The sequence below is a fragment of the Moschus berezovskii genome, chromosome 4, assembly GCF_049115385.1.
Source record: "Moschus berezovskii isolate FMDL1 chromosome 4, NW_MosBer_1.0, whole genome shotgun sequence".
Taxonomy (NCBI): Eukaryota; Metazoa; Chordata; class Mammalia; order Artiodactyla; family Moschidae; genus Moschus; species Moschus berezovskii.
The window spans coordinates 106,865,852-106,883,096 of record NC_142463.1 but is presented as its reverse complement, the minus strand read 5'-3'; the positions used below and the strand labels follow the sequence as shown (position 1 = coordinate 106,883,096).

Sequence of the window (17,245 nt, the reverse complement as noted above, 5' to 3'; positions counted from 1 at the left end):
CCTTAAGACCTCTCTCTAAGGCATCATTTTTAGAGCTATATAATAGGTTTGCTGCGTAGATGATCTCAGAAAAAAGTCAAGCAAGGTACAGTTCTAGGGTAACTATTCAGTTCAGTTCAGTTCAGTTCAGTCGCTCAGTCGTGTCCGACTCTTTGCAACCCCATGAATCACAGCACGCCAGGCCTCCCTGTCCATCACCAACTCCCGGAGTTCACTCAAACTCATGTCCATCGAGTCGGTGATGCCATCCAGCCATCTCTTTCTCTGTCGTCCCCGTCTCCTTGGGCTCCAAAACTCCTACCCACAGCACGTCACCGTTCCGGCGTGCTCACCCTGAGCCTGAATGGGTGTTACACTAAGTCTGAGTTCAAAGGTTTGGCAGCACTCCCATCTCTCCCCCTCACCCAAGTGAACACCAAGAGCTGTCAGCAAGGTTTAAGGTAAAAAGCATAGCTTTTGTAGTGAGACAGATCTGTTGGAATCATGATGCTCCCACTTGCAAACTTCATTCAGCAAATGTTTATTGAAGTCATTCTCTGCACCAGACACCAGAGCAGACCTTGGGGGGAAAAGAAGAAAACAAAACAGACAGGGACACTGGACAGATTAGTTAAACTTGCAGGCCTCTGCTTTCTCATCTCAAATGAGACTATGGCTACCCCTTAGCACTGAGAGGATTTTTTGAAACAATGTATGTAACTGTGGAGCTATTTACGTTATTGTCACTGTAATTAATGAAACAATATGGTAGCAGTTTGCGTGGAGAGTCATACAATTGTTTAAACTCCTGAACCCTAAGGTACAGTTATCCTAAGGAAAAGCCCAGGGACAAAGATACACATGAAGGAGAGAGATGGAAGAAAGAGAAAGCATCTACTCTGTGTCTACGTTTTGCAAGGTTCTGGGTGAAAAACCTTACATTTGTTAATTCATGAAAATTGAGCAAGGGGAAAAAATATGAGCAACCTGAATACTCAGCAGCAGTATAACGAATGGAATATTTGACAGTCATTTAGAGTAATTATACAGACTATGTAGCAACACAGAAAAATGCTCATGACATCATGTTAGGTGGAGAAAGGAGGTTACAGAGTGTGGGCATGTGGATGGCACTTGCAGCTATGTACAATTCCTACACAAAAACGCAGCCACACAAAACAACAAGCCTGCTCTAGAATGACAGCTTGATGAAGCTAATTCTTTCACTCTCCGTTTCCCAAGCTGCTTGCAGTCTTGTTTCATTGATTGTTATGCTACTTTAATGACTGTGTTTTCTTAAGGTGTTCTGTTTGCTGGTTATGTCACTCTGTCCTATTTGGCCTCTCCATCCATTCTGAGAGGGGAGGATAAACCATTTTCATGCTTGAAAGTCTCAGAAAGTAGCAAATCTTTGAAGAGGCATCAGCTGCCCTCAATTCTTTGCTGTTTCCTGAAAAACAAATGGAAGATATGTTGTTGTTCAGTCATCAAGTCGTGTCCAACTTTTTGCGACCCCATGGACTCCAGCATGCCAGGCCTCCCTGTCCCTCACCATCTCCCAGTGTTTGCCCGAGTTCATGTCCATTGAATCAGTGATACCATCCAACCATCTCAGCTACCCCTTTTATATTTAGCTCTTCAACTGCTCATAGCAAGCCTTCAGTGCCCAAGGCTGTCACAGCCGCACCTGCCAACGGGAGGGCTCTGTGTCTCTGGGAAGGCCATCAGTGCAGGCTGAATTCCCGTCTATCCATCCAGTTCCTCTCCCATCTACTTGTCTATCCACTTTAGGAGTCACTGTCTGTCCGTCCATATTCCCGTCCCTCTGCCATTTACCCATCTACTCTTCCTTGGAAGGATATCATCATGAAACTCCCTTACAGGACCTATAAAAATGTCCTTATTCTTCAGCTGAAAAATCAGGTATGAAAGGGCTAGGTCCACGTTCCTGAATGGTGTCAATGCTGCAGCAGGGCAGCACCCAGTGCTTCTCATCTTCCCTTGGTCCCTGGTGGGCTGATTGACAGCTGGTTCCACAACTGAGCAGGTTCCCAAGGCCCATCCTGGGAACAAAAGGTTCCAGTAATCAGGTCACATTTGTCACTGGGGTCCTCCCTGCCCCAGTTGGCCGGCTGGAACAGGATCTTCAAGGCATTCCGAGCATTTGCCGGCTCAATCTGTCACATTCTTGCCCTGAGGGTAGAGTGGGAGAGGCAGTGCAGTATGCCCTTGCCAAGCTGCCAACTGAAAACCTGTTTTAATCAATTAAACAATGGACTTTTCATTACATAAGCCTAGACGGTGACCTTCTCAATCAAGCCCTAATTGGGGTTGATGAGGACAATGTGCCCTGGACCTTGTCACCCTGCATCCGACTCCTTAGAGTCCTACCTTCATCACTAATGAGGATAGAGGGGGAAACTGAGCCAGGGTCCGCTGAGTGACTGGGATGTGTTCACAGAACAAACTAAAGAATTAAACATGCATGCAGTATGGGTCCGATGTGAGGTCCAGTGCCGCGTGCTGGTGTGCAAGGATGATCCTAGCACAGTTCCTGCCTGTAAGCACTCAGTCTAGGGGAGAAAACAGACCCTAAGACCATAGCACAGATGGTAAAGAATCTTTCTGCAACGTGGGAGGCCCAGGTTCAATCCCTGGAGAAGGGAACGGCTACCCACTCCAGTATTCTTGCCTGGAGAATTCCATGGACAAAGGAGCCTCGCGAGCTACAGTTCATGGGATCACAAAGAGTCTGACATGACTGAGCAACTAACACACACACAAGACGGTGACAACAAGTGTGTACAGGGCCATCACAGGGTGGAGTGAAAGTGCAGGTGGGAGCAGTCATATGTGTCTAGATAATCCTTGCGGTTTAGAGAAGGGGGCATTAGAACTGGGCCTGGACAGCACAAGAAGACATGGCTGTTTCCTGATAAATCAGCCCATGGAAGAGCAAGGGAAAGGGCCTCACACAGGGGCTCTGAGAACTTTCAGCTCAGATTTGAAAATGTAAGCCACAGAAGCTCCTCCTGGTGTTCCTGGAACACACTTAAGGCTCTTATACCACCAGGTTACTAGTGGCTTCTCTACTCTCTACCAACGATCCCTAGTCTACTCATACTCTACTCACACTTCAAGTTCTAACTCTCAGGTCACCTCCTCTGAGAAGCCTTCCTGGAGGGACTCAACCCCAGAACCATCCTCCTCTGCTCCCTCAGTGTGGGACCACATTTATCAAACTGCACTCCAGTGAGTTTTCAAATCCTGATTCCTTATCTGCCTAGTAGCCCACACAGTGCCTGGCACACAGTAAGTAGGTCCTCAACATCTGATTGTCAAGAGGCTGACCCCTCCCAGAATGGACTCACACTCAGGTGATCCAGAAGCACCACCCAGACCCACATCCTGCAAGGCTAAGCTTGTTGTCATGGCAGGAAGCCATCGGTTAACTTGGGAAAAAGAAGTCTGCATGGAATCCAGCCAGCATGCCACAGGCCAGCTGCCATCTCCAACACACACCAGAGTTTCTAATATTTACACGAAACTTGGCGAGCACTGGGCACCAGTCAACAATCAGCTGCCCACGAGTGTTGACTGAGCTCTCACCGCATACAAGGCATCAGAGCACCAGGACCAGTCAGTGGCTAGGAAGAGAAGTCATCAAAAGGAGATTAAGGTCATTTCTTTTTAATTCATTGAAAAGACCATCTGATGTATATTATACATTTCCTGACCTTCCCATAGTGGGCCCGTCTTACTTATACAGCTAGATTTTTATTAAAAAGAAGATTTTGAGACAATCTGAGTGGGAGTGGTAACAATTTCAGGAACACAATTGCTGATTAATATTAACTGATAGATTGCCAACAGGCTTCAATTTGCTATCCACCTAGTTAGTCATTGGCTGTCAATGGGAAAGCAGGGAGGTACTGAGTGTGTGTGGAAAGCAGTGAGGCTGACCGGGGCAATGGGAGGGTGGAGGGAGCAGGACTACAGACGCCTGGGGGGGGGGGGGGCACTGTCAGGGCAGTGACAGTGCTGGTGCAAGGCAGGCCCATTGTTGCCAGGCTTCTTCCCAGATTGCCTTCTCCTGCCTCAGATCACCTCCTTTCCAACTAGAACCCTAAGGCCTGAGCCCCTAGAGCAGTTCTGTCCCTTTAGTTAGGCTGCCCTGAATGGGAACTGATGACTCTGCCTTCTTGCCTCGAAAAAAAAAAAATAGGGGAGAGGTGTGTGTGTTGTTTTTTTTTTTGAAGGGAACTTCATTTGGCAAACAGGAGGAAAGCAAAGCAAGAGTGATTAGAAGTAGTAGATGTGAACAGCTCTACCGGGCACACACTCCTCATCTGCAGCATTGGATCTGCACAAACCCAGGACTATTGTCTTCTTACTCTCCCCAGTGATTTGCTGCCTGCTCTCCCAGGAGCTGCCCCCATGCCTTACTGACATGGTCCAGGCAGGTGAGAAGAAAACTTTTTTTTTTAGAAGAAAATATTTTGCTATTTCTCACCTGGGGGCTCTGAACTGAAGACAGTTCTGCCCACCCACGGCAAATAGCATTCCCTGGGGCCCCTTGGTCTCCCTCCCTAACTGGTACCTATCAGCAGGTGAGCTGGCTGAGATTTTCTCTTCTACTATAATCTTATCAAGAGAGGCCCCAGCTCAGATACCCCCTGTTGCCTGTTTTCAGGGCCCCATCTACTCGCTGGTGCACGTCTCTAAGCTTGGGTCTTCTGTCCCCCTTGCCAATAGCAGCCCAAATGCTCCTTGGGCCTGTAGTTGATCGTCCTGTCAATCACCCCTTAGTCCCGCTTTCCCAAGCCCCAGAGCCTAGTGCCGCCCCCTCCCTGGCTCCTGAGCAGACTCGCTGGAGCTTGTTTCACTGCAGACCTCAGTCCCAGCGGCCATTTGCACACGTCTGGTCCGTGCTGAGGCTCCTCACCTCCTGGCCTCACTCTCCACCGTCAGGGCAACCAGGCACAGGTCCGTATGGTTCCGTTCTGCCCAGATGCTCCACGTTTCTTGCTTCCATCTGCCTGGACTGTTCCCATTGCTCCTGAAATGAAACTCAGTGCCCTTCATTGCCCACCCCACTTCTCAAAGTCTGAAAACCCCTTCTCAAATCCCAGCTCTGCCATTTAACAGACAGCTGACGTGGACAAATCTTTTGAAACTCCCAGGTTTAAATCACATCTGTAAAATAGGTAAAGTGATCATAACTAACACAGAGAATCCATGAGAGGCAGCATAGGAAAAAGTGTCTTATTACCTATAGAAGTGCACTGTTAGTTTTCTTGGCCTCCGGCTGCAGGCTGACTTCATCGTTTGTCTTCATCTGAAATACATTTTCCGTCTAGTCTGGGGTGGTTGGAGCCCCTCAGGAGCCTGGCTTCTTTGCAGATTTTCTGGTTTTCCCTCTTTCTTGCCTGTCAGCCACTCAGGTTGGGTGCCCTGTAGAGGCCTTTTTGCTGTACGCCCAGCTCAACACTAGGTGGCAGAATAACCACAGGCTCTTGCTAGATGAGCCTCGCCTCCTGACTTGACTCAGAACCCAGGCCTGAGGCTTCCACGGAGTTACCCACGTATCAGGCAGGTCTCAGGATTTGCCCTATCCCATAACTGCGGCTGTTAGTAGCAGAGAAAGCTTCCTGCTGCTACATTCAGGCTGAAGCCAGGGAAACAAGAGGCGGCTTGGGTCAGGTCCCAGGTCAGCTTTTCTGCCAGCTGGGGCTACCTTTGTGGAACAAACTTCCAACACAGCCCTTGGTGGAGCTAGAGCGTGCTGAGGTCTGGGTACCTGCAGAGCGGCCTGGCCTGGCAGCCTTTCTACTTTCAGGGCTTGAAGTTCCCAATAACCCAGAGGCCCCACTGGGATCCCACTGAGCCTGGGGACACAAGCTTTCAATGTTCAAACTTTCTGCCAACTGACTTCCTCCCCTCAACATGGGCATAATCACATTGTTCCCATTCTTTTTTTTTTTTTAGCCAATTTAAATAAATTTATTTGAAATTAAACTTTAAAATGTATTTAAATTAATTTAATTTTAAATTAAACTTTAAATAAATGAAAATTCCAAGTAGTGACATACAATGATAGAAGTGAGGTAACTCAAGCTATTTTCTGTTGTTTTTTTTTTCCCCCTCTTTTTAAAATAGACTTCATTTTAGGTCAGTTTTATTTTTTATGGTATCTTTTGCTCTTTAAGAATTTGGGGTTGTTTTTTTTACATATTTTTTTCCCATTGGAGTTTAGTTGCTCTGGGGCTTCCCAGGTTTCGCTAGTGGTAAAGAACCTGCCTGCCAATGCAGGGCACGTGAGAGATGCAAGTACAATCTCTGGGTCTGGAATATCCCCTGGACGAGGGAATGACACCCCACTCCAGTATTCTTGCCTGGAAAACCCCATGGACAGAAGAGCCAGGCGGGCTATAGTCCACAGGGGTGCACAGAGTCAGACACAATTGACGTGACTTAGCAAGCACATAGCACACACATGGTTGCTTTACACTGCTGTGTTGATTTCTACTGTACAGCAAAGTAAATCAGCCATATGTATACATATATCCCCTCTTGGATTTCCTTCCCGTTTAGGTCACTACAAAGCACCAAGGAGAGTTCCCCGTGCTACACAGTAGGTTCTCGATTTATCTATTTCATACATAGTTTCAGTAGGGTATTTGTGTTGATCCCAATCTCCCAATTCATCCCTCCCCCTCCTTTCCCCCTTGGCATCCACACGTGTCCTCTATGTCTGTGTCTCTGTTTCTGTTTTTTTTTTTTCTCTGCTTTGCAAATAAGATCCTCATCGACACCATTTTTCTAGATTTCACATATATGCATTGTTTGTTTTTTCTCTGAGACATTTCAGTCTATATGACGGACTCTAGGTTCATCCATGTCTCTGCAAATGACAGTTTCCTCTCTTCTTACAGCTAAGTAATGTTCCATTGTGTTGTATATATGTCCCTCATCTTCTTTATCCATCCCTCTGTCAAGGGATATTTAGATTGCTTCCCTGTCCTGGCTATTGTAAATAGAGTTGCACTGAACATTGAGGGGCATTAGGCGTTTCCATTCTAAAAACAGTTCTCTTCATCTGGTCTCTCCCTTCTTAGTCAAACTGATTGCAAAGCTTTCTTCACTCTCTCCCCTCGCATCACCTCCCACTTACACCTCAGCCACTGTATTCTGTTTTCTCCTCCTCTTTCAAAATCTGTGTCTCTGGTGCAGGCCCCGCTCCTATATTGCCAACTCTAAGGCCCCTTTCAGTCTTCATTTTGCTGTATCTCTTAGATCACACTTATGACCCCTCCTTGGGGCTTTCCAGGTGGTGCTAGCGGTAAAGAACTCGCCTGCCACTGCAGGAGACATAAGAGACATGAGTGTGATGCCTGGAGGTGGACACGGCAACCCACTCCAATGTTCTTTCCTGGAGAATCGCTTGGACAGAGGTGCCTGGTGGCTACCATCCACAGGGTCACAAAGGGTCAGATGTGACTGAAGCGACTTAGCACGCATGCACACACAAATGCCCCTCCTTGATATGATGCTCTTCACCCCACTTTAAATGCTCTTGGTCTATTTCATACACTCTCCTCGAACTTAACACTCTCAGTTTTTTACTCACCACTTACATCCCGAAGATTTTCCAACCTCTGCCTTAAGGCAATGGCACCCCACTCCAGTACTCTTGCCTGGAAAATCCCATGGACGGAGGAGCCTGGTGGGCTGCAGTCCGTGGGGTCGCTAAGAGTCGGACACGACTGAGCGACTTCACTTTCACTTTCCACTTTCACACATTGGAGCAGGAAATGGCAACCCACTCCAGTGTTCTTGCCTGGAGAATCCCAGGGACGGGGGAGCCTGGTGGGCTGCCATCTATGGGGTCGCACAGAGTCAGACACGACTGAAGCGACTTAGCAGCAGCAGCAGCAGCAGCAGCAGCAGCAGCAGTACATCCCGAAGATTTTCCAGCCTCTGCCTTAGGACCTGGCATCCCTCGGCTCCAGTGCCCTGTCTCCAGCTGTTTTAATGCTCCTGAGACTGAGCTTCTCTCTCCACCCCAGGCCCGATGGACGTGTTCCTCCTCCCATCTCTGTCTCAGGAAAGAGCATCCCCAGCAACCACAGCAGTGACCAAAGCCAGACCTTTGCAAGTCATGGCTGCCCTTCCCTGACCCTCCCTGCTACATCCACTTGATAACCACGTCCTGTCCATTCTGCCCCCTTAGGACCTCTCAGACATCTCCCCATCACAGTCCCGCCCATGCCCAGACCGGTCCTCATCTCCTTTCTGCAACAGGTGCAGCAGGCTCCAAATTGGTCTCTCTGCTCTCATTCCACCGCCTCCCACCACTACCACTGCATCTCCTCACTGCAGTCAGCGTTCTCTATAAAATGCAGAGCTAAACGGGTAGTTTCTATGCTCAGTAATCTTCAGTGCCCCGAGGGTAGCATCTAAATATTATTGCATGGCTCACAAGAACGTTCACGACCTGGGTCTGCCTGCTTTCTCCAGCCACGCAACTTGGCAGCCTCCACCCTCAACTCTCTGTTGCAGCAAAACTGTCCTTGGACATGCCACACCCTTGCCTTCTAGCGTCTCCTCTGTCTGTTCTTCCTCTCATACCTCCTTTCTGTCCACTGGGACTCTGCTTAAGTAAGTGTTAGTCACTCAGTCGTGCCCAACTCTTTGTGACCCGATGAACTGCAGCCCACCAGGCTCCTCCGTCCTCAGTCCATGACATTTTCCAAACAAGGATACTGGAGTGGGTTGCCATTTCCTTCTCCAGGGTCTCTTCCCAACCCAGAGAGCAAACCCGGGTTTCCTACACTGCAGACAGATTCTCTACAGATTGAGCTACAAGGGAAGCCCTTGCTTAGAATTTCTAATTCTCTAACCCCAGTGCTGTACTAGGGACACCTGGCCTGAGCATCCTTGATCAAAGTACTCACTATTGCAATTGTGTGATCACACCTCGTTACACTCTAAACTTGAGGACAAGAAATGTGCTTTATTTGGTCTTTGGGTCCCTGGCACCAAGTTCATCACTTGACATAGAGAAGGAGAAAAACAAATATTTGTTTGATGGGTAGATGGATGGATGGGAAATGAAAAATTATTGTTCAAGAAAAGTTTCCTGATTATTCAGAGGTGGTCTGGCTTTCAGATTTCTCACCTTAACCCCAAGAGTCTGGCACCTGTTACATGAAGTCGGACCTCAGAAGGCTCCAAAGCAACACATCAGAGTGCTTTCCCTTGGACCAGAGGGATAGGAACACCTTCTGTAGGTTCCTGGCAGAAAGTTTAGGCACTGGCTAGAGAAGGCAATGGCAAGCCACTCCAGTACTCTTGCCTAGAAAATCCCATGGATGGAGCAGCCTGGTGGGCTGCAGTCCGCGGGTCGCTAAGGGTCGGACACAACTGAGCAATTTCACTTTCACTTTTCACTTTCACACATTGGAGAAGGAAATGGCAACCCACTCCAGTGTTCTTGCCTGGAGAATCCCAGGGAAGGGGGAGCCTGGTGGGCTTCCGCCTATGGGGTCACACAGAGTCGGACACGACTGAAGTGACTTAGCAGCAGCAGCAGCATGCAGCCAAAGCAGGGCTCCAACTCTGCTCTTACTTTGACCCAGAGGGATGCTTTGTCAAACCAGGGACATGGGAGCAATACGGTTAAGCACTGGGCCAGAAGACGAAGCCAACCCCTCTACAGTTTGTCTCCTGCAGAAAAAGGGAGTGTATCTGGGGATATACCCAGTGGAATATTGTTCTACCCAGCCATTAAAAAGAATGACATAAGGCCATCTGCAGCAACACGACTGGACCTAGAGATTGACACTTTGAATGAAGTAAGTCAGACAGAGAAAGAAAGATCATGTGACAGCACTTATATTGGAATCACGACTGGGCGACTGAACTGATCTGATCCTGGAATCAAAAAATGACACACATGAACTTCTTTATAAAACAGAGACAGATTCACAGACTTAGAGAACGAATTCATGGTTACCAGGAGGAAAGGGTAGAGAAGAGGAATAGTTAGTGAGTTTGAGATTAACATGTATTTATTGCTGTATTTAAAATGGTTAACCAACAAGGACCTACTGTATAGCACGGGGAACCCTGCTCAATATTCTGTAATAGTCTAGTTGGGAAAGGAATTTGTAGAAGAATAGATATATGTCCCCAGGTGGCACTAGTGGTAAAGAACCCACCTGCCAATGCAGGAGACGTAAGAGACACGGGTTTGATCCCTGGGTCTGGAAGATCCCCTTCCTGAAGGGAATGACAACCTACTCCAGCATTCTTGCCTGGAGAACCCCATGGACAGAAGAGCCTGGCAGGCTACAGTCAACAGGGTCACAAAGTGACTTAGCACATGGGTATAACTGAATCATTTTGTTGTACATCTGAAACTAACACAACATTGTTAATCATCGGGCTGGCATGTGGGGATGACCCAGAGGGAGGATAAAGGGAGGAGAGAGGTGGGAGGGGGGTTCAGGAGGGGGAACTCATGTACACCTGGGGCGAATTCATGTCAACGTGTGGCAAAACCAACCAATATAATATTGTAAAATAATTAACCTCCAATAAAAATAAAAGAAAAAATAATATTTTAATAAAAATTTTATTAAGAAAATAATATGAATAAATATTTTAATTTAATAAAATAAAATATAAATAAAATTTTAAAAATGAGAAGCAAACACAGGAACAAGTTAAGGACAAAGGCTTTATTTTTTAACGTGGCCCCCAGGCTTGTTTGGCTTCCCTGCAATGGCTTCCAGAAAAGTGAATAAAATACCAAAGAGGGAGAAAAACTTGATTCATTTCTCAACCCTCAGCCTCTCTCTCTCAAAGGTAGAGCCTACCGACTAAAACCTGAGGGTCTGGAACTTGGACAGTTGCCAGGAAATAGACTCCCAAGTGCCTGCTCCAACTAATAATGGCTGCAGCAGGCCACGGGAGCACTCTCAATGGTGTCTTACATTTCAGAACGCGCTTTATAGGCTGGGTCTTTTCTCCTGCTCTTTTCTCTGACTGCTTTCCCACCACACTGTCTCTTAAAGTCTTAGTCATCCCGCAAAACCCAGTGCAATGCGTGATCTGTGAAGCTTTCTCAGAGCCCCCCAACCTGAGCCTTAGCCTCCCCTTACTTCTATAACGCTCCGTCGCTCAGTTGCGTCCTACTCTTTGTGGCCCCATGGACTGCAGCCCGCCAGGCTCCTCTGCCCTTAGGATTGCGTAGGTAAGAATACTGGAGTGGGTTGCTATTTCCTTCTCCAGGGGATCTTCCTGACCCAGGGATAGAATCCACATCTCTGGTGTCTCCTGTATTGGCAGGCAGATTCTTTACCACTAACACCACCTGGGAAGCCCTATTTCTTTTATGACATTAACCTCAATTTCTCTTTCATTGGTATTTCCTATGGCTGTTTTTGATTATGTTCTTGACAAGATCATAAATGCCAGGCAAGGAGGAACTGTTTTAGCCATGTCTACATTTCCCATGGTTCTAGCCCTGTGTTCTAGGCATGTGATACATGTGCATTAAATTGAATGGCAATTATCAAAGCATTACACCATGCCATTTTACGAGGCACTATGCAGACAACTAAGTTCATAAGTTCAAAGCATATGGAAAAAAGAGGAGCGATCATATGGGTAGGGCTTACCTGGGAAGACTTCCAGGAGGCGGTGTGGCTGGAGGAAGCTGTGCCAGGTGGGGCTGAGGATCATGACCAAAACCTGTTAAGTTTTGGGAGGCAAAGGCCAGGTTTCTCTCCTTCCTCACCCATCCTTTCCCTCACCCCAGTATAGATGGCAGTAAGAAATGCAGACTCTCAGGACAGACTCCCTGGATATATATCCTGCTTAGCCAATTAATAGCTGTGTGACCTTGGCCTGTCCACCCATCTGGTCTCAGTTTCTTCCTCCCTGTAAAGTATGGGTCAAGTAGTATCTAACTCATTGGATTACGTGATGATTTAATGAATTAATTCATGAAAAACTCTTACTAGGTGCCAACAGCTAATCTCAATGCTTTACATAGATTAACTCATTTAATCCTCACATAGCCCAATGAGGTTGATACTATAATTATCCTCACATTACAGGTGAGGAGATTGAGACTCAGAGAACCTGGGATGGGGAGATCATTAGCTTGTGTGCATGCATGCTAAGTCACTTCAGTCGTGTCTGACTCTTTGCGATGCTATGGACTGTAGCCTGCCAGGTTCCTCTGTCCATGGGCTTCTGTGGGCAAGAATACTGGAGAGGGTTGCCACTCCAGTGCCACTCCTGCCCTCCAAACCAAGGATTAAACCCGTCTCTTATGTCTCCTGCGTTGGCAGATGGGTTCTTTACCACTAGTGCCACCCAGGAAGTCCCCATCAGTAGCATGCATGCCTGCAGTCACTTCAGCCATGTCCAATCTGTGTGACCCTCTGTACTGTAGCCTGTCAGGCTCCTCTGGCCATGGGATTCTCCAGGCAAGAATGCGGGAGTGCCCGTACCCCTGGATCAAACCCATGTCTCTTATGCCTCCTGCAATGGCAGGCAATTGTTTACCTCTACAACCACCTGAGATATCCTACCCCAAAATGTCAAACCTTCCAAACGTGACAAACTTGGACCTGCTTACCCCCAACCATCCAACTCTTCCCCTGAAGAAACAGAACTACAATCATACCTCAAAATAATAACTTTGCTTTTATTATAATTCATAACCATCTGCTAAGTGTTTTCACATTGGCTCCTCACTACACTCCTATGAGAGAACCATCACTGCCCCTGCTTTTTAAACAAATTCATGAGGCCTGGAGAGGCAGCGAGACTTGGAGAAGCAGGCTCCTTGGTTCCAGGTCCAAGAGCCTCCACCAGGTCCAAGCAGCCTCCAGCCCGAAGGCTGGGCCACAGGGCATCAGGCAGCTGGCCACAGCCCCACTCCCTTGTCTTCCTCATGTCCTGGTCAGCTCATCCTCCAGACGAATCCACCCTAGTCTCTGCCCAGGGTCCACCATGGCTGCTAGGAGCCCAGTTCATACCATCAAGGTCAATGAGTTTACAAAAAAACAACTAAGGCCCCAGGATCTAGAGAACACAGAAAAAGAAACCCATCACCAAACAATAGAGAAAGAAGTGTTTAGAAGTCATTTTTAAAATAAAAGTGTTTGAATGTACAAAAAGGGCCTGGCATGCTGTGATTCATGGGGTCGCGAAGAGTCGGACACAACTGAGCAACTGAACTGAACTGAACTGAGGTCTTGGTTGTGACATGCAGTATCCTTAGTTGAGGCGTGTAGGATCTAGTTCCCTGACCAGGGATCGAACCCTGGCCCCTGCATGGGGAATGCAAAGTCTTAGCCACTGTACCACCAGAGAAGTTCCCTACAAGGATTTTTTATGAAGCATATCTACTTCTAATTTGATGAGCATCCATCATCAAAAGGGAGTCTATATTTGGAAGTCTATATTTTCCGTCTCTATAAAATGGACAAAAGAATTGAACTAAAAATTTATACATAAAATACAAATGACCAATAGAATGTTCTCATAATCTATGAGAAGAATTCAAAATATAACACTGAGATATCACCAATTAAAGTGGGAACTTCTAAAATAATAGACATCGGGGTTGGGGCAGGGTCAGGCAGTTTCCGGGGTTGAACTTTCATGGAAGTATAAATTGAACCACCTTTTGAGAGAGTAATTTAGTGTGTGGTTCCAGGAGATAGTGGAGGACAGGGGAGCCTGGCATGCAGCCACACTGCAGTCCATAGAGTAGCAAAGAGTCAAACACAACATAGCAACTGAACAACATGGACAAGCTTAACATTATTTGTGCTCTTTGCCCTCACAATTTCATTTCTAAATGAAATGAAATTTTTCCAGCACCACTTGTTAAAGAGATTGTCTTTTCTCCATTGAATATTCTTGCCTCCTTTGTCAAAGATAAGGTGTCCATAGGTGCATGGATTTATCTCTGGGCTTTCTGTTTTGTTCCAGTGATCTATATTTCTGTCTTTATGACAGTACCATACCGTCTTGATGACTGTGGCTTTGTAGTAGAGCCTGAAGTCCAGGAAGTTGATTCCCCCAGTTTCATTCTTCTTCCTCAAGATTGCTTCAGCTATTCGAGGTTTTTTGTATTTCCATACAAATTGTGAAATTATTTGTTCTAGCTCTGTGAAAAATACTGTTGGTAAGTTGATAGGGATTGCTTTGAACCTATAAATTACTTTGGGTAGTATACTCATTTTCACAATATTGATTCTTCCATTTCATACCAGTCAGAATGGCTGCTATCCAAAAGTCTACATGCAATAAATGCTGGAGAGGGTGTGGAGAAAAGGGAAACCTCTTACACTGTTGGTAGGAATGCAAGCTAGTACAGCCACTATGGAAAACAGTGTGGAGATTCCTTAAAAAACTGGAAATAGAACTGCCATACGACCCAGCAATTGCACTCCTGGGCATACACACCGAGGAAACCAGAATTGAAAGAGACACATGTACTCCAATGTTCATCGCAGCACTCTTTATAATAGCCAGGACATGGAAGCAACCTAGATGTCCATCTGCAGACGAATAGATAAGAAAACTGTGGTACATATACACAATGGAGTATTACTCAGCCATTAAAAAGAATACATTTGAATCCGTTCTAATGAGGTGAATGAAACTGGAGCCTATTATACAGAGTGAAGTAAGTCAGAAAGCAAAACACCAATACAGTATACTAATGCATATATATGGAATTTAGAAAGACGATAACGATAACCCTGTATACGAGACAGCAAAAGAGACACAGATGTATAGAACAGTCTTTTGGACCCTGTGGGAGAGGGCGAGGGTGGGATGATTTGGGAGAATGGCATTGAAACATGTATATTATCATACGTGAAACATATTGCCAGTCCAGGTTCGATGCATGATACAGGATGCTCGGGGCTGGTGCACTGGGATGACCCAGAGGGATGATATGAGGAGGAAGGTGGGAGGGGGGTTCAGGATGGGGAACACATGTACACCCGGGGTTGATTCATGTCAGTGTATGGCAAAACCAATACAATATTGTAAAGTAATTAGCCTCCAATTAAAATAAAAAATAAAATAAAAATTGAAAAAAAAGAAAATTTTCATTTCTAAATGAAATTAAATATTTCATTTCTTAAGAAAAAATGTATAAAATATGTTTAAGAAAATTCATGTGGTGTATTTCACAAAAGAGAAAAAACATGGCAACCTAAAAAGATGAAGAGAGGAATGATTAAATAAGTAACAGCTCCTCCATCCAGTGGAATTCTTTGCCACTAAATATGACGTGGAAAAGGTAAAGATTATTTAACAACCTTAAAAATGTTAACTGTGGGACTTCCCTGGCAGTTCCATAGAAGACTCCGGGATTCCAATGCAAGGGGCACAGGTTCACTATCTGGTTGGGGAACTAGGATCCCACATGCCACCTGGCACAGCCAAAAAAAAAAAATTAATTATGAAAAGCAGGCAAAAATAAACAGTACACTGTATATAGACTAATCCCCATGTTATAGAAAAATCTATGTATACAGGGACACTATAATGAAGTGATTAAAAGCCCAGACTCCAGAGCCAGAGTGGTTGGGTCTCAGTCTGAGACTGCCCTTTACAAGCTGTGTGACCTTGGGCAGGTCACTTAACTGCACTGTGCCTTTTTAAACTCATTTGTTATAGAAATAATAATGGTACCTACTTCACTGATGCTTGGAAGACTGAATGAGTTAATAACTGGAACAGAGTAAGTCATATGTATTAGCTATCATTGTCATTGCTTACACATGGAAAGACGACTGCAAGAGTAAACAATTTAGGATTATTTCTGATGAGTGATATTACAGTAATGTTTATTCTTTTGCTTTCTCAATTTTTCTAAATTTTCTTTCATGTACATATAGTGCTTTTAATAAGAAAAGAATTGCTTTACTATAATTAAAGAAATCTGGGACAAACTTCTTAGGGAAAAAGACAAGGAATAAAAGTCCAGATTCAAGGTACAAGGCATTGATGACTTACTAAGAAATCAGGGCAGGGATTGGGGAGATCCCTAAAGTATGAAAAGCCAAGGTTGAGAAAACCAGACCTGTATCCAGACTGTGATAGTTAATTTGCCAACTCAGCTAGGCTATAAGCTCAAACATCAGACTAGATGTTGCTATGCTTTAGATATGATTGACATTTAAATCAATCAACTTTGAGTATAGCAGATTATGTTCCTTAATTTGGGGGGCCTCATTTTATCAGTTGAAGGCCTTAAGAGAAAAATATTGAGGTCCCAGGAAGACAGGGGATTTTCCTTCCAGCCTGCCTTTGGCCTCAAGACTGTAACATCAACTCTTCTCAGAATTTCCAGCCTGCTGACCTGCTCTGTGAATTTCAGACTTGCCAAGTCCAACCAGGCACGAGGGCCATTTCCTTAAAATAAACTCTCCATTGGTTCTGTTTCTCTGAAGAACCGTAATATACGGGACCATACGAAGAAGCCATGAGCATGCTTCCAACACAATGCTCCATCTCGACAGCCTCCCTAAGGGTGGTGAGCCAGCCTGTAATTATCAGTATATATCCTCTTCACCTCCTGTAGGGACAGTTTTTATTATGCTTAAAAAAAGAGGACTGGCTGTTAGTGCTGGAAATACGTAAGAGGACAGCCTTCTTCATTTAAGAAAGAAAAGAAAAGAAAAACACAGACCCTTTCGTGGGGGAACAGATGCGGTCCTGCCCCAGATGGGACCACCTCACATCCTGCATGTTCTCAAATAGGTTTTATACACATAGCAGCAGTGGCATCCAAGGGAACTGAACCGAGAAGACGTCTCATTTTAGGAGGAGCTCCCATGAAACATGCAGCGCGACCAGCGAGAAACAAGCCCTGGGCAAGACACAGACTAGAGCACCAGGTCTGGGCCTGGGACCTAGAAGGAAGCAGCTGGGGTGCCTCCCCCACTGCTCAGAACTCTAGCCTTAGCAACGCCTGCAGGGTTTCTTTCAACTCAGATCTTAGGAATGAACAGCAAAGAGGCTTCAACATGCTGAAACCTACTTGTGTAAATGATGTGAAGTTTGATTAAAAAAAAAATATTAAGGAAAACTGCATTCTCAAATTACCCAACAATTTTCAGAGCACTTCTGGGGTTAAGCAGGGTCCCTCCTCTCTGAGGAATGGACGAACCTCCCGGGTGTGGTCCCCTCTGGATTTCCTTCTTGTGGTATTCTG

The 17,245-nt window shown here is 45.8% G+C and overlaps 1 protein-coding gene across 2 annotated transcripts; it reads right to left on the bottom strand.

Moving 5' to 3' along the window:
* Nucleotides 1–504: 504 nt before the first annotated feature.
* Nucleotides 505–11,814, bottom strand: LOC148778184 (uncharacterized). 2 transcript variants are annotated; one of them, XM_088834950.1, is made up of 5 exons: nt 11,667–11,814; nt 5,252–5,317; nt 4,925–5,038; nt 1,816–2,042; nt 505–1,429 (listed from the first exon to the last, which is right to left on the bottom strand). In XM_088834950.1, exons 2-4 carry the CDS (start codon nt 5,302–5,304, stop codon nt 1,880–1,882), a joined length of 330 nt encoding a protein of 109 aa, XP_088691076.1. In that variant the 5' UTR covers nt 5,305–5,317; nt 11,667–11,814; the 3' UTR covers nt 505–1,429; nt 1,816–1,879. The 2 variants fall into 2 exon arrangements, 1 of the variants encoding a protein (XP_088691076.1); XR_016037133.1 differs by lacking the exons at nt 505–1,429; nt 1,816–2,042; nt 4,925–5,038; nt 5,252–5,317 and adding an exon at nt 6,285–6,408.
* Between the last annotated feature and the right edge of the window lie 5,431 nt (nt 11,815–17,245).